Source organism: Simochromis diagramma, unplaced genomic scaffold, assembly GCF_900408965.1.
Source record: "Simochromis diagramma unplaced genomic scaffold, fSimDia1.1 OVJJ01000402.1, whole genome shotgun sequence".
NCBI classification, from domain to species: domain Eukaryota; kingdom Metazoa; phylum Chordata; class Actinopteri; order Cichliformes; family Cichlidae; genus Simochromis; species Simochromis diagramma.
In genome coordinates, this window is record NW_024386972.1 from 8,799,990 (window position 1) to 8,816,088 (window position 16,099).

General features: G+C 40.2%; 1 protein-coding gene across 1 annotated transcript; it reads left to right on the plus strand.

Moving 5' to 3' along the window:
- The first annotated feature begins 22 nt into the window (after positions 1-22).
- twnk (twinkle mtDNA helicase) lies at positions 23-5,582 on the plus strand. The gene is given in 8 exon segments (XM_040039042.1): positions 23-275; positions 511-1,156; positions 1,489-1,950; positions 1,952-2,192; positions 3,057-3,297; positions 3,892-3,999; positions 4,106-4,247; positions 4,722-5,582. Coding segments are annotated over 7 exon segments (2,163 nt in total). The 5' UTR covers positions 23-275; positions 511-535; the 3' UTR covers positions 5,070-5,582.
- Positions 5,583-16,099: the final 10,517 nt, after the last annotated feature.

Here is a 16,099-nt window from a genome sequence, read left to right on the forward strand (position 1 = left end):
GGAGTGAAACGCATAGCTGACATAACGGTTAACAAAAAAAGATACCTTCTAGAAGAAGACTTTTTTCGTTGACAAATTAAACGTCCAACCATTACATTTATTTTCTACTATAAAAATGATCACGTTAAGTATAATTTAAAAGGTAAATATGTGTTAGTCCAGCTTTCCGAATATCTAGTCTTCCGTATAGTTCACACGGACTTGTTTTGGAAACGCACCGAAAAGCCCGGGTTAGAGTGGAGCATGGGAGGAGAGGAGGACAGATATCAGAGACTGTAAGTTGTTCTTTTTCGGCCTCATGTTTTATTAAACGCCACTAACTTTTGAGTGATGCTTTCATACGCCTCCATGATAATTTTCATGTTCGGTACGTCTCCGTTTGACAAGAAAATAACGGTTTTCTGCCTCGCTGCCTCTCCTTAATTTGACTGTCTAGGTCACCCCAAAACTTTGCTGTGCTTTTCCTATATTAGGCTGCTGGTTTCCTCATGTCTTGGTGTCTTTTTGCAGGTTCAACGTGCTGACCACATAACCAATGTGGAGAGGCTTGCTGCTGAGGAGCTCCACCTGTCTCTTGCAGGTGGGAGCCCCAAGGTTTCTCCTCCAAGGATGTCTTACATCTCCATTTTTGAGACCTCTAGCAAAGAGGCTACTCCACAGGCCATTTCCAATACCTTGGGGTACAGGCTACTTCCTGACACACACTGGGACCAGAGGTTATAAAAAAGACACCAAATCTACTTTAGAGTTCCCTGTGACCCCAGTCACAGTCACAGACATCAAACAGTATCTACGCTCCAAAGATATTCCCTTCCACGATGGTTACAGCTGCCTCCACATTCCCAGCATCTTTGTGGATTTGTCAACCAGGAAGGAGGTCTTCTCCCTGTTCATTGACAAAACCACGGGACAGTTTCTGTGCAAGGACACGCTGGTGGAGGGGAGCTGGGAGGACCTCCAGGACTGTTTGGAGGTGATGCAGAAGGACGGGGAAGAGTCCCTTAACCCTAATGTGCTTCTGGGGTATCCGGAGAGTGTGGAGGAGCAGGAGGAGAGAGAGAGGGAGCTGAGAGAGGTGCAGAGGATCTGGTCCACCTCTGTGCCACTCACTGACCTCCCAGAGGATGAAGCTCAGCTGATTAAAACCATTTTCCAGGTATTATTCTGTGTAATTTGTGATTCTTAATTCAAAAGATGACACGAGCAGCTCATGAACAGCTTCCCCAGAGCTGTTGCCCTCACCACACATCTCCCTGCACTGATTACAAAGATCGGCAACAACTAACACACACACACACATCCTCAGCTCTGTGACAAACATATGTGCACATACACAACCATTCTCATCCTCTGAGACTGCTAGTACCTGAATGTAAAGTCACTTTAAACATATATATTTATTTTGTTAAATATGGTGGTGTATGTACAAGACCTTACCTTTTCCTCTACAGTGTCATCTGGCACAGTAATGTCAATGCTTTGTTTCAGATCACAAAGATCTCCAATGCAACCCTCAAGAAGTTTGGAGTGAGATTATTTAAGCCAACCAAAAGCCTGGTTTTCCCCTGGTTTGGTGGACCTGATTCCTCTTTAAAAGGGGTCAAGCTCCTGTCAGCTCAAAGAACAGAAACTGACAAAGTCACATATAATGAAGCTACAGTCCCAAAGTCGAACTCCTATTACAACTTGTTTGGCCTCCCTCTTGTGGGACGTCTGGACTCGGAGGTGGTGGTGACGGGTCACGAGTTTGACACGATGGCTGTGAGTCAGGCCACAGGACTCCCGAGTGTTGCTCTTCCTCGCGGGGTCAGCTGCCTTCCTCCAATCCTGCTGCCCTACCTGGAGCAGTTCAAGCGGGTGACTCTGTGGCTGGGGGGAGACATTCGCTCCTGGGAGGCGTCAAAGAGCTTTTCTCGCAAGCTGGGCATCAGACGTTGCTCCCTTGTGCGGCCCTGGTGAGTACCGGCCGTGTGCGGTGGAGGCTCTGGCCCGAGGTAAAAACTTAAGCAACATCATTAAAGCCTCGATCCCAGCGGCCCATAAGTCCATAGTGTCCTTCAAGCAGCTCAGAGAGGACGTTTACGGGGAGCTCGTCAACACAGATCAGGTGGCTGGAGTGAAGTGGACGAGGTTTCCTGAGCTCAACAGGATTTTGAAGGGACACCGCAAGGGAGAGCTGACTGTTTTTACAGGTACTGTGTTACTAATAATGATGTTTTAAGACTCAGGAACTAATTAGTTGTTTTTTTTTAAATCCCAAGAAATCATAACCAAAATTACGTCATTTCTTCCCTTTTTAAAAGTGATACAAACAAAACTCATAGCATCATATAATCAATATCTCTGTGGATAATGGATCTTTCTTCCACCACTTCTAGGTAGCCAAATATCAAAGCCAATTTGTAAGCAAGCAGATTTAAATTCAGTCTTTTATTGTTCTGCTTTCGAGCCCTGAGTTGTGATTGAGTTTCACAACTCAACAACAAAACAAAAACCATACCTGATTGAAGTTAGGATGATATCTTCTTCAAGATGGTCTCATTTGTCAGTGCTGCAGCGCTTTCAAAACTGCTCCTGTTTTTCCCTTTTCTGACTTCTGCAGCATTGTGGCTATTTTTGGATCAGTCAGTGAAAGTCCCAACATGCTTCTTTATATCTGCAATTTCATCATGGAACTTCAAACATGTGAATAAAAAATCCACTTCCTGGTGTCCCACTGTGTGCCATTTAAATTGAATCATCACTGTTATAACACTGACCCACTGCATTACCTAGTTGAATTAATGCTAAAAAGCTGTGGAAGTCATGCAGCACTGCTCAAGGACCTTGAACCGGAGATAGGCTGACTTAAATTCAGCCACAATATTTGATAAAAAAAAATCAAACCGCATACTTTCTTTAAAGGAAGAGGATGTAAAACACTCACAGCTGGCCAAGTTTTTACTTTTCATTAAAGTGTCTGGAAGTATGATGGCTTTTTAGTTTACCAGTTTAAATATAAAGTACAAGTACTAGCTTTATTAACCCAGTACGCAATCATGATGTTTCTTTACCAGGTCCTACTGGAAGTGGGAAAACCACCTTTATCAGTGAGTTGGCCCTGGACCTTTGCATGCAGGGTGTCAACACTTTGTGGGGCAGCTTTGAGATCAACAATGTCCGTCTAGCCAAGATCATGTTGACACAGTTCGCCATGCAGAGGCTGGAGGAGAACCTGGAACAGTATGATTTCTGGGCAGACAAGTTTGAAGAGCTGTCGCTTTACTTCATGACTTTCCACGGGCAGCAGAACATCAAGTAAGTCTTATTAGTACTTCAGGGATCCATTAAGTTCTTTTATTGAAGAGGTTTGCTTTGTTTTTTAACATAATCTTGATAGTTTGATCACTTCTTGTTGGAGTGTGGTTGCTCAGTCAGTAAATGTTAAATGAGTAAATGAGTTTTTTAAATGGACTAACAATGAAGTGGAGTTGTTGCTGCGAGTAACACAAAAGTACAAAGTTGCAAAGGCGAGTGAGAATTAAAGAATTTGAAGAAAAGCTATCTGGAGCATGTACAAACTGATATTAATCTTTAATAGGGCTGTCAAAATTGAGAGCAAACAAAATAACTGCTGTATAATGCCCTCCGCTATCTTAGTTTAATTGGTTACATGACTGCATCATATGACTAAAATGCGTCATCGTTTCCGAAAGTCTCTGTTTATGCAGCCTACACTGCCTTTCCGCTTTGGCGAGCATTTTCAAAAAGCTCTGTTTTCCTTGACCAAAAACGCCGTCTCAGTGTGGACAGAGGGCCAAAACGGAGAAAAAAAGATACGTTTTCAAACGAAAACATATTAGTGTGGACATGGTCTAAGACCCTCTGACTCCTGTCCAATTTTGCCTGCAGGACAGTGCTGGACACAATGCAACATGCTGTCTACCTCTATGATATCAACCATGTCGTCATTGATAATCTACAGTTCATGATGGGACAAGAAAACCTTTCAGTAGACAAGTAAGATAAAAAAAATGTTGTTTATCTGGTGTGTGATGATGTCATGTTAGTGCTGTTATTGGTGTGTTAATGCTGTATGGAAATACAATGTTCTCATGTACCTCAGGTTTGCAGTCCAGGACCACATTATCGGGGTTTTCAGGAAGTTTGCCACTAACAGCTCCTGTCATGTCACCCTGATCATTCATCCGAGGAAAGAGGAGGATGACCGAGAACTGCAAACGGCATCAATCTTTGGTTCTGCTAAGGTAAGACAGCGAGAGTTTCAGTTCAGTCTGGTAGAAAATACTGAAGGAACAGTTGAAAATGACAAATTGTTGGCAGACAGATACTGTACATTTAATGTACAATGTTTAATTATCCTCTTAACATTGTCACAGTCACCAGTGACCTGGTCAGCAAAAATGTACCCTATTTGTGGGTATTTCCCCTAACTGGCATTCGCAAATTAAAATATTTTAACAGGAGAACTAAAAGGGCCAAAATAGAATCACTGCATCGATAGGTTGTTATTGTGAGAGTAATAATAATTTTGTTCATACTCATCAAAATAGCATGGGTATCATTCTATTTTGATTCTTAAAAAACATTAAAAACATTTTAATAAATAAGCACATCTCTTGACTTGCTGTTTCAATAAAATGCATATACGCTTGTTCTCTTCGCAAATCTGCGGTTTTCCAATTTAAGTAAGACACGTCTTGACTTTTAACTCCTTCCAGGCCAGCCAAGAGGCCGACAACGTCCTCATACTGCAGGAAAAGAAGCTGGTGACGTGTCCCGGCCGCAGATCCCTGCAAGTGACCAAGAACCGCTTTGATGGAGACGTGGGCATCTTCCCTCTGGACTTCATCAAGTCTTCGCTGACTTTTTCCACTCCCATCAAAGGAAAACACAAGCTGAGGAAGGTCAACACCAAGCCGGAAAACGAGGAGGAGGACGAGGCCACTGCAGCGGCGTCAAAGAAGGAGGAGGTTAAAAAAGACAAGGTAGAGAAAGTGAAAGGAAACACAAAGACTCCACGAACTGTTAAAAGTCCTGCAAATGGAAACGGAGCCATTCAGAAGTGAACTTTCATTCAGAGTATTCTCTCTGTTGATCAGGGATTTGAATGTTAAACCTCAACCAGACTCTTTGTATGAAAGATAATGTTCGACAGTTGTATGTCAATAACAGGAGGTTCAGCTAAGCTAAATACAAGTACATAAATATGAACATGCATATGAAATGTATGAATTAACATCCCTGAATCCAGAATATGCCAGGTAGTGAAAACGTGTTTCATCGTGGAATGAAGTATGTTACAGACAGAATGTGAAATAATGACAGCAAAGTGTTAAACTAATCTTCAAAGCTTTTCTGTTCAATGTAGTAAGACTGAATTTGTTAAGTGTTGTTTAACCTATTGAAATAATAATGTGACGCCAGGAACTACTGATTAAATAGGGATGGTAACACTATCACTGTCTGCTTAGAGGCATAATACAAACCCCTGCACATTACCACAGTGTGTTCTCTACTGACTTTTTGTACAACAATGATTTGTTGCTTTTTATAATAAACCCCCCCCCAACAACTTCTAATGCAGATTGTGATTGCGTTTTCTATCTGTGGTCACCAGGGGGCGTTGTGTGCTAAGAGACTGGAGTTTAGTTAACTTCAGATAATTGTTGAGCAGCAAATATCAGCCGTCCTATTTCCAAATGGCAGTGATCACTGACTACAGACATATGTGTTTGTTTAGTTTCGTCTCTCGGCTACAGCAGCGACTGCCTTAACAACTTGCTAACGATTTGTTCCATATGTCTGATTTATAAATGACTACAAGCGTGACAAAGCTCAGTTATGCACGTTAGGAAAAATGTAGTTTAATTCTGCACTCTTTGGTTAAGCAGCAAGCTGTGTACCCCTCTTTCCTTGCTGTTTGACTGAGTTTCAGAGTTTGTTTGTTCCCTTTTATCCTCCTGTGAGCCTGCCTTTTGAATAATGATAATTAAGTTCAAATACCACGTATGGAAGAGAAGAGTACTAAAGGTTTTAGCACACTTGCCTGTTAATTACCCTTCATTGTCCAACCTTGGCCTTCTCCAATGTCACACCACACAATGCATTATTTAGAGTGGGTGACTTTAAATAAATGCAAAGTGTTTTTAAAACATCTTCCTATGAATATTTCATGGGTAAAGTCAACTACCCTGCCTCGGTTGCACTGGTGTGGGGTTACGAGTAGAATCAGCAGCTCTCAGAAGTGAAGAAAGTCTGCATTGCGCTGTGTCGTGGGCTGCTGCAGGACGTATTGATGGCTGAAGTGTCGCACTTTATCACAGTCACTGCAAACCCATATAAATTTCAGGTTTATGATTTAAAGGGTTAGTGGTTCAATGTGGGAATATGAAAGTGCCTGTGTGTTTTATACCAGGGCCTTTGGTGATTTGCAACCTTGAAATATGCACTGAATAAATCAAGTGTCACTGTGGGAATGACACAAGTGTAAAATCAAGGACCAAAGGTGCCAAAATGGAAAAAAAACTAACTACTGAATAATTAAAAAATCCAATTTAATGCAATAGATACATAGATGCAAGTTATAGAAGATTTTCTTTTCTGTTATTTCGTATTTCTGTATTTTTTCTTTTACAGTTCCTTTATGTTTCAATATAAAACGAGCTGGCCAACACCAAAGGCAAACACGGTCCTGTGGAAACATTTTTTCACTGGACTATTATTGCAACACCTTGATTAATCTATTCAGCTGTAGATTTCCTTTCATCCTTTGAGTTTGTTCCATGGCCCAATTTGGGCCAAGCTTTGGTCTCACAGATGGCCTCACATTTGATTCTAGAATACTTTGGTATATAGAGGAATTCATAGTCCACTCAGTGACTACAAAGTGCCCTGTAGCTGCAAAACAAGCCTGAATCATCAACCCTCCTTTGCTGTGCTTTGACAGTTGAGCTGTTTGTGCTGATAATGCTGTGCATTGTGGCCAACATCTCCACTTTGGTCTCATCTGTCCACGGGACATTGTTCCAGAGGTCCTGTGGATTATACAGATGCAGGTTTGCACACAAAAACCAGCCATGAGAGAAGCGGCTTCTTCTCGGTGACACTTCCAAACATGCCGTGCTGTTCAGTCTTTTTCTAATTGTGCAGTCATGAACTTTAACGTTTAGCATGCTAACTGAGATCTATAGAGTCGGTGGTGTAACTCTTGTACTTTGTCTTTCTGTTAGACTGTTTGAAACTGGAGTGAATTTGCTGGAAAGTCCACTCCTCAGGTGATTGTGGCATAAACTTGACTGATTGACTGACTGCTTTGGTCCTCCATATGTAACACCTTAGGATTATGGGAATGTTGAGGCAGTCTTTGCACTCCAGATGCATAGCTTTGCTATGACTTATGAAATATCAATCTAACCTGAATGTCATATATATGTATAACAACATGCCTACTTTGTCTTCAAAATCTTTCAAACCAAGTGCCTGAATTACTCAAAATGCAACTCAGCTGTTGAGAGTTTCCTTTTTTCTTACTAAAGTTATTTATTCCTTTAAAACCTGTACAAACTCTGGAGCAGGAAAAGGGTTTTGTACAGCTTTTTACTTTTAGTAAAAATGAGTGAAGTTGCTCTTTAGTACTTTTGTCCTGTTGTTTGCCTCGGTGTGGACTTCGCAGACACTGGGGCCTCTCTGTCTGCCTCTGATTTCTTTGCTGGCTCCATCTTTGACAGACCAGTCCAAGGGAAGCTCCTGGCACCAGACTCATCTTACACGAGGTATGCGCAGCCTCGAGCTTCTCGGATAGCTGAAACTGTAAAATATTGTTGTAAGCTGTAGGAATAATTCCTGTGTGTGTTTGATGAACCTAAATCACTGCATATGAGACAGCAGGAGGGAGACAGGTCTTTGTATAGAAGCTCCATCATTTTGTTCTCATTTCTGCTTTTCTGACCCTTCTGTTAATGCTGAATATTTTCTGTGAATGTTTTACTGCTGTGTAAGTACACACTGCTCGCCATAATAACTCCAGGCTGTGTGCTGGATGGGTCCGTGCGTCCTTTTGACTGTGTGGGTGTGGGATATGGCCCGAGAGATCTCTGAATGGGGCTCTTTGTGTTTTAAGACATTACTGCACCCAGATGATGGTGGCTGTGTCGCCCGCCAGCTCCTTAAAAATCACAAAAATGCACAAAAAAATACAACTGAGCTAAATGAATGCAGACACATGAATGTACAGTCATAAGCTATAGGATTACTGATCCTCGTCCAAGTAAGCTTTTAAAAATATCTAGAGTTTCATTGTTCTTTTTTCCTCTTGTAAACAGGTGGTGAAAATCCAAATTAAATACAAGAATCCCTTTGTGCAGCAGCACAGCACTCTATGTCTGATTGTTCTCTTTTGTTGTGAATGGCCTGTGCTGATCAGAGCTTTGCATGCCTATTCAAATAGTTGCCATCTGGAGAGGGGAGGAGATGAAACAACTCCAGTTATGAGGCTTTTAATCATGAAGGCAACAAACAGTGCAGGGACCAAAAGGATGTGAATTAAATGAGGCCGAGAAAAGATGTTTCAGCTGCTGATAAACCCTCTTCCCATCTTTCTAATAAAAACATCATCAGGTGTCAGAATTAAAAATGCCAGCCCACACCACAAAAACGGAACAAGAAGCTATACATCAGTCAGGGAGAAATAAACTTGCATGCTGCTCCCTGCATGATCCGATGAATGCATGACATGCAGGCATAGCTCTCCGCCCCATTAGCTGCCCTTCATTAAACCTCAACTATTTCGACCGAGTCTGGAGGTAATTTCAGGACCTTCAATCAGAGTTAATCAGCTGGGGGCTTTGGTCCTGCGGTGAACTTGGGATCATATTCTTGAGGCTTTTCTGCTGATGTTGGCCTCCATGACAGGACTTTCACTGCAGGAAAGTCAGCCTAGAACACAACAGAGTTTGGAGTTATTTTTAGATAAATTAGGCAACAGTGCAACCACAAAAACATGTTCCTGGTTAGGTTTAAAGTATTAGTTTCATAGAGTCATGTTCCTTGTATTATCTTTGGTTCCTATTATTGTCCTCAATTTTCCTTTTTCGTGTCTCCTGTGTTCCCCTCTGTCTGTCCCCCACAGTTTGGTCTTGCTCCTTTTTTCAGTTTACTTTCTGTTTTATTTTGAAGGTCCGCATGTGGTTTTTTGTGCTTTTTCTTCTCTCTGATCTTTTTTGAGCCATCAGTGACTGATTGAGTTCACCTATCCTTGTTCTGTAATTAGTCTGTGTCTGTTACATAAGTCTTTGTCAGTTTATCATCGCTACACATTATTTTTACAGAATCTTCCCTGGTAATGGATTTTGTTGTTTTTATATCACTTAACCTGAATCATGCAGCTCGTTTTGTTTACTTTTTGTTTTACAAAAATCCGATGAATGCATCGGCGAGAACACTTGAGTCGGGATACTTTGCCACACAGACTGGAGCAGCCAGAGATCAACCCACCAACCTTCCATTTAGTCACCCCCAATCCATCTGATGGTCTCCTACTCCACTTTTCTCTCACTCATGAGGAAGATTCAACGATACATAACAATATCGCAAATAATTTACATTTAAGAGATAGACATCATCATACAGACTCTGTATCTAGAACCAGGTTATTCTTTCACTACTGTGTCCAGGGTAAAACAAACAAAAACACAACAGCTAAGCTCTTAGTTCTTAAGCCAATGTGAACGAGAAGTCCTTTTTGTAATCATAAAGACTTGAACATTTAGATTTTTATTACATCTGAGGAAACAATACAATACAATGCAATCAAAAGTTCCCAAACAAAAGCTCGGTGCAGGATTAATTTTGCATCCTTACCAGCTACCATTCACTTATACTTTACTCTATGCACTTTTAAAACATATCAAAACATTTCCTTATGCCATTTTAGTCCATAAACCCCATTAGAACCAATTGCAGGAAATATTATTTAAGCCAGACTCACAGTAGAATAGAAAGTGTCACAGAACATGCTGAGACAACACCAAGTGCTAGAAGGGGCACACTGAGTATGTAGAGCAAGTTCAACAGTACACTGAGTCTGTGACATTACAAAGATCTGTTTTTAAAACAGTAACTTTCTCCATCCATTCAAGTGCAAAAGTGGAGGCCAGACCAGAATCACCACATTCCTGTCCTTGCATTAGAGGCACTGGCTATAAATCTTAAATGTTCATAAACAGAAACCATTCCCATTATAGCGCCATAAAGTGCATGCCTCATTTCTCTGTGGTTTTGCAGTTAGAGCGTGTTCAGGACTCATGTAGCATGTGGATGGACCAGAGGCCATTTCAGACTCACAGCTGATTCAAGATGCCCCACCACCCCCGGGTGGTGTCAGGACATGAGGGAGGTGGGGTTTACTCTGCCTCACTCACGTGCACTCAGCACGTTTGACCCACATTAGCCAACACTATGCCTGCTGTTGCTGCTGTGTATATTAATAACCAAGCTCACATTCTCCTCTCTGTACTCTCACATCATGAAGGAGCACAGTTTTCAGCCCATTATTTGAAACTTAAAATATATTTTGTATCTTTTTTTATTACCAATAAAGAAGTTAATTGAATGATGAATTCATCCAGTTACAAAGGATATTCTTAGGAAGTATTTCTCTGTGAAATAAAGCTACTGAATGACAATTTTCTACATGACTATTTTGGTGTTAGTATTGTTTAATACTTAATGCACCTTTGCACATGCGTGACGTAAAGGAAATGCAGAGATTTTGAAGGTTGCAGACCTTTGTGAGGTGGAGGAAAATGCTGTCGAAGGTGAACTGGACCCTTTGGAGAATGCCTGCAGTGCTTTGCTTCTCTGTGTGTGGCAGTCAGAGCAGTTCACCTACAAACATCTAAAGGTCAATGAGCATGTATGGCTTTTGGGTAAGTATGTCTCACATCAGGTCCTGCATTCATGCAGTTGCTATTATTAAATATTTATATTTCTTATTGATCTTGGTTCTGTATCAATTTCTCTATTCCTATTTACATTGCCTTCTGATTTTAAGTATTATTTATCAGTTTTATCCTCCTTTTAATAGCTTAGCTATTTGTCTTCATTCTATAGCAACGTCCAAGTCATTTTTATTTATTTATTTTCCAGACCTACTTTGAATGAAAGTGTTTTGCACAATGGGGCAAAAATGAATACAGAGAAATTAACAGGGTGACAAACACAGAGAGAAAACGATACAGAAATCAATACGTCTTAAAATGAATGAATCAATACAATTTTAATTCATTCACTGATTATATTAATTCATAACATTAGTCATGCTTACTGTTATAAAGGTAAATAAACACAAAAGAAAATTATTGCATTGAATGAATTAGTTAGGAAGCAATTTTAACCCACCCTGCAGCTATGTGAAACATTACCCTCAAAAATACTACTTACTTACTGCATACTCTCATTTGCGTCTCTTTTATAATACTCCATGGATAACTGCTTTATTATTTTTTTGTGTGAAATCTAGTTTAAAATGTAACCATTTAGAATATGCTCTGTTAAAAAAAGGCAGGTGTTATAAGATAAAGCTTCAGCCGACAATTTTCAGTCAAAAATTCGCTTTATTTCCTGTTATTTATTTTCTTTTATAGGCATTGTTTTGTTGTTATTTTGTTTTTGTTTTTAAAAAATAAAAATTTTTTAAATATTATTTTAAATATTTTTCAATAATGGTTTTATTAAACAATTTCTTAATTTATTTAATATTGTTTTTCTTTCTTTTTTCTTTTTCTTTCTTTTTTTTTTTTAAATTTTGATGTCTGATATGCTTAACTGTCATGTAGAATTAGTCACAGACATTTAGCTGACCACCCACTTCCAGTGACAGAGCTGTACTGTAAACACCTGCCGTCTCACTGTGCTCGACTGGCTTTTAAACATGAGAGGAAAACCTTTTGAGAGTCACCAGCATGCCCTGTTCTTATGTAACACCCAGATCTGGCCAAAGAGAGTGCTGAGGGGCTTAATCTGCCCTGGCACCAAGGGTGTGGAGGCTATTCAAGAGCCCCGAGGGGATTGGGGAGGGTGCACAATCTTAGGTGGCAGTTTCGCCTCTTGTATTTGCTATAAAACTCAAAAAGGTTAAATGAGAGGGTAGGTGGGGTGACAGTAAGAGCATAATAGCAGTAATAAGAGAGGAGGTGCTGTGGTTGTGGTCAGGAATGTGGCGTCTGTGGCTAAGCGAATGGATGACGAAACTGTTAAATGGCGCTTTGAAAGGCAAGCATCTCTGATTTTAATGAGAGAAGGGCCTCATTCCTCTTCAGCAAGTGGTCAGAATTAGTGTCCTACTTCGGAGACAAGTGAGGCTCCTGGCAGAGCCCCTGCACCTCACACCAAACTTTCTTTTAATTTAGCCTGAGAGAGAGAAAGACAGAGAGAGAGAGAGAGAGAGAGCAAGATGGGGACAGCTCTGCTGAACAGCCAACTGGGCATACTCCACAGCCAGGCCAAAGAAAATGTCCATTCACTCTCAAATTAGCCGTCTGCATGGCCACCTTGAAAGGAGGCCCCTCTCTACCTAATCTTCTCAGACTGTGTGCACACACTGGCTGTCTGCTTCATGAGCGCCTGAGCACTGAAACCACAGCAGTTAATTGAAGCATTATCAGCATAAGCATGGTCAGTTAAGCTGATTATCTAACTGTGGACTATCCTCCTTAAAGACACATAAAAAAAACAGGGGACACATATGAATCCTGCATGTTGTCTTTAAAGGCCATCAGTTTGGCACTGTCCAGGAAAATACAGAGCAGCAACTGTGGATTGATGGATGGATAGAGAAGATTGTTTTTCATCTCTACTGAATATTCCCCCCATGCTCTCCATCAAATTATTGTACATTTTAATTAAGCTCCTCAATTACAAAAGGACAACGTTTGATAATGAGGATCAAAGTGAGTGCACTATTCAGTAAATGACAAAGCAGCTCCCTTGGCACACAGATGCTGAGATTAGATGGCTGAGGGAGTTTGGCACCTCACAGCTCCAGCCAACAATGACAAAGGAAGCTGAATTCCTGGAGAAAATAATAATGCAAAGCTTCTGTGGAACAATGCCAGAAACATTAATAATGCTATCAAGCGATGTCCTCTGACTATGCATTCGATGCTTCAGAAATACTTCACACATTGCTCGTGCATAGCATCTGTTTCTTGAAGATTAGTAAAGACAAGGAGGGACACATGCAGACTGGTTGCTTTGCTATTACAGCACATGTGGAAATATTCATAATCGACTTGTCCTTGGTTAGGACAAGCATAAGAAACATGTGCTCAACATCAACCATATGTGGGTGACTGATAAGAACAACAACAGCTTCTGTTGACATATGGTCCACTGCTTGACCTCATCTTCTATCCATCACAATTTTCATTACATCACCTTTCTCACTCTGGGCAGTATTTTGAGAGTATAGTACTGTATTTTGGATATATTTTCTTTTTTTTCCTTTTACTTAAAGACATTTGCAGTGCAGGCTTTTGTTTTTTTAGCTGTTGAAACCCATTTTAATACACTTGACATCATTTTAAGTGTAATAATTTTTTATTAATGTAGTTATTAAACAGTTATAACCTGTTACTGTAATGTAACAAATTCAATTTAGTTTTACTCTATGTCCATTTGATGCAATATTATCAAGACAACAAACATGTTGAGGCCTTAATTGTGTTAAAATCACAAGTTCAAAATCCTTTGTGGCTTCACTACACCAGCTTACATTATATCCTGTTACCTGTCTGGTTGCAGTGTACATAGCTCTACCCCTTTGGCCTGGTAGGCCTTTTACTTCCTTACCACCAGACTGAGAACAAAGAACCTGTAAGTTAAGAAGACTCTGCTTAGCCTTTTAACAGATTATCATGCAATGGAATGAGATCTTTCCTCCCTTGATGTTTGGTTGTGTTACACTAGATCCCTGTATTGTTAACTTTAAATAAATGGAAATGCTAAGCTGGTGGATGCATTAGTGACATAAGCCTATGTTATCCTAATTTATAGGATCATTTCAACAGCATGACAGCAGTGTGATTTGGGTTGATCCTTGATTGTATTTTTTTTCTCATTTAAATGAAAAGGAAAAAAAAATCATTAATTCAGTCAAGTTGTCCATTAATTTATCCATATACCCTCCATCTGTTAAATCTACCTTCCACACAGCCGTCAGGAGAAACTTAGATCTGCTGAAGTTAAACTGTCTGGTGAAACCACCACCCAGACCTTAACAGACTGATAATCTCTCTACACCTGCAATTCTCATACTGTGGTCCAACTCGCGGAGCATGGACTCAAAGGGAAAAAAAATTAAGTGTTCAGGAAACTCTTAACTATGCCTCTAATATTGTGTAACTTGAGTAATTATCACTCTTATTAGCTCTGTACACTTTTTGTGATGTCTAGTGGGTAAATAAGCCAAATAAATTCAATGTCCATAGTGTGACTCATAGTTTAGATGTCATACATCACCCTGTGCCCCTACTTTTAGTCTTTTCTTAGGTCAATTCCTTAGTTTCTAGCCTAATTTAGCATACCAAATTTGCCTTCATTACTATTATGGTTCATGACTTCTGGTTAATCACACCAAAAGTTATTAAGGTTTTTGAAAGCTCATATAGAGGTTAAAAGTAAAATTATTTATTATCTCAAAGGTATATAGTACTCTGGGTAGCATGGTGACAGAGTGGTTAGCAGGAGGGTCCCGGATTCAAGGGCCCCCCGTTGTGAAGTTGTCCTCATGTGAAAATATGCTCGAATTTTAGAAGCCTACACATCAGTTTACATGTCAGTTTACACAGTTTACGTGCCAACCTCCAAAATTTGGCCTACCAATGTCTGTGTATCACGTGAAGTTTGAAGTTACAATTTGGTTTAAATTAAGTAATAATTTGGCCAAGCTGCTGTTTGTTACCACCAACCCCCAAAGTGTAATGAACAAGAATACCAAGAAGCAGAATTTTCCCTTAATCTGGTCAACTAAATAGCATAAATTGCTGTCAGTTGTATTACTCAGTGACATAAAAATGTCTGTTTCACATTATTCAATTTTGATTTAGCTCATTTTGCTTACAGCTTGGGGCCTTCATCTGTTGGTGTTTATATTAACAATCTTTCAGTTTACTGTTGAATCATAGGGCTGGTAAGCAGGACAAAGAGTACAAACACATGACATGTGGTTTACTTCCCCCCTCTCTACATGATATGATCGTAGCAGATGAAGATAAAACACGCACTGTGTTTAGGTTTATGCGTCAGCAGGTCATTCCCATTGCTTGTCCTACTTGTCATTCATGCATTTTGCTTTGACTAACCTATTTTCCTTATGATGAGTGCTTACAGTATTTTGGTTAGTTCATTATTTTCCTTCCTGCTGGAGATTTAGAAATGAGAGTGTTTATTTGTTTTACTGGCAGTTTACATTCTTCTATCTTTCAGTTAATCAGACTTGTTTATGTGTGCAAACACGAGCTAAAACTGATGTCACCGTAGAATAATTGCAGAGATCTTGCTGTGTATTTTGCTGCAAATACCGTACACCATGTAAGTCAAATGCAAAGTGCACAAACGGGGATATCACGCAAGTACACGAATGCTTTTATACTGCACTTGGGAAAACCTTAAAATGTTTTTCCTGGCTTCCTTTGCTCATGCTTAATGTATCATAATGGAAAGCACTGCAGTTTCACATTCAGGAAATGGACTCTCAAATAGCGGAGATATAGGGGCCATTTTTGAGTGAAATGAGTTGCAGCGTCACTGACCACTTACTCTTCACCAATTACCTCCATCCGGCATGTTCATGAATAAAATGAGCTCACAGTGGGATGTGGAGGGTTCATTATCAGCCAACACAGCATAATTTGCTGATCTGAGCAATGATAGGCATCTTGGACATGCGTGCAGGAGCTGAGAGCAATGTGAACACAATGTCCTCATGCTCGAGTGGCGAAGAGCGCACTGATTTCGGAGAGTCATTATCAACAGGCACGCAGCATTCAACCCACACACAATTATCAATTACTGTAACAACTCTTCTCAGATTCTCTAG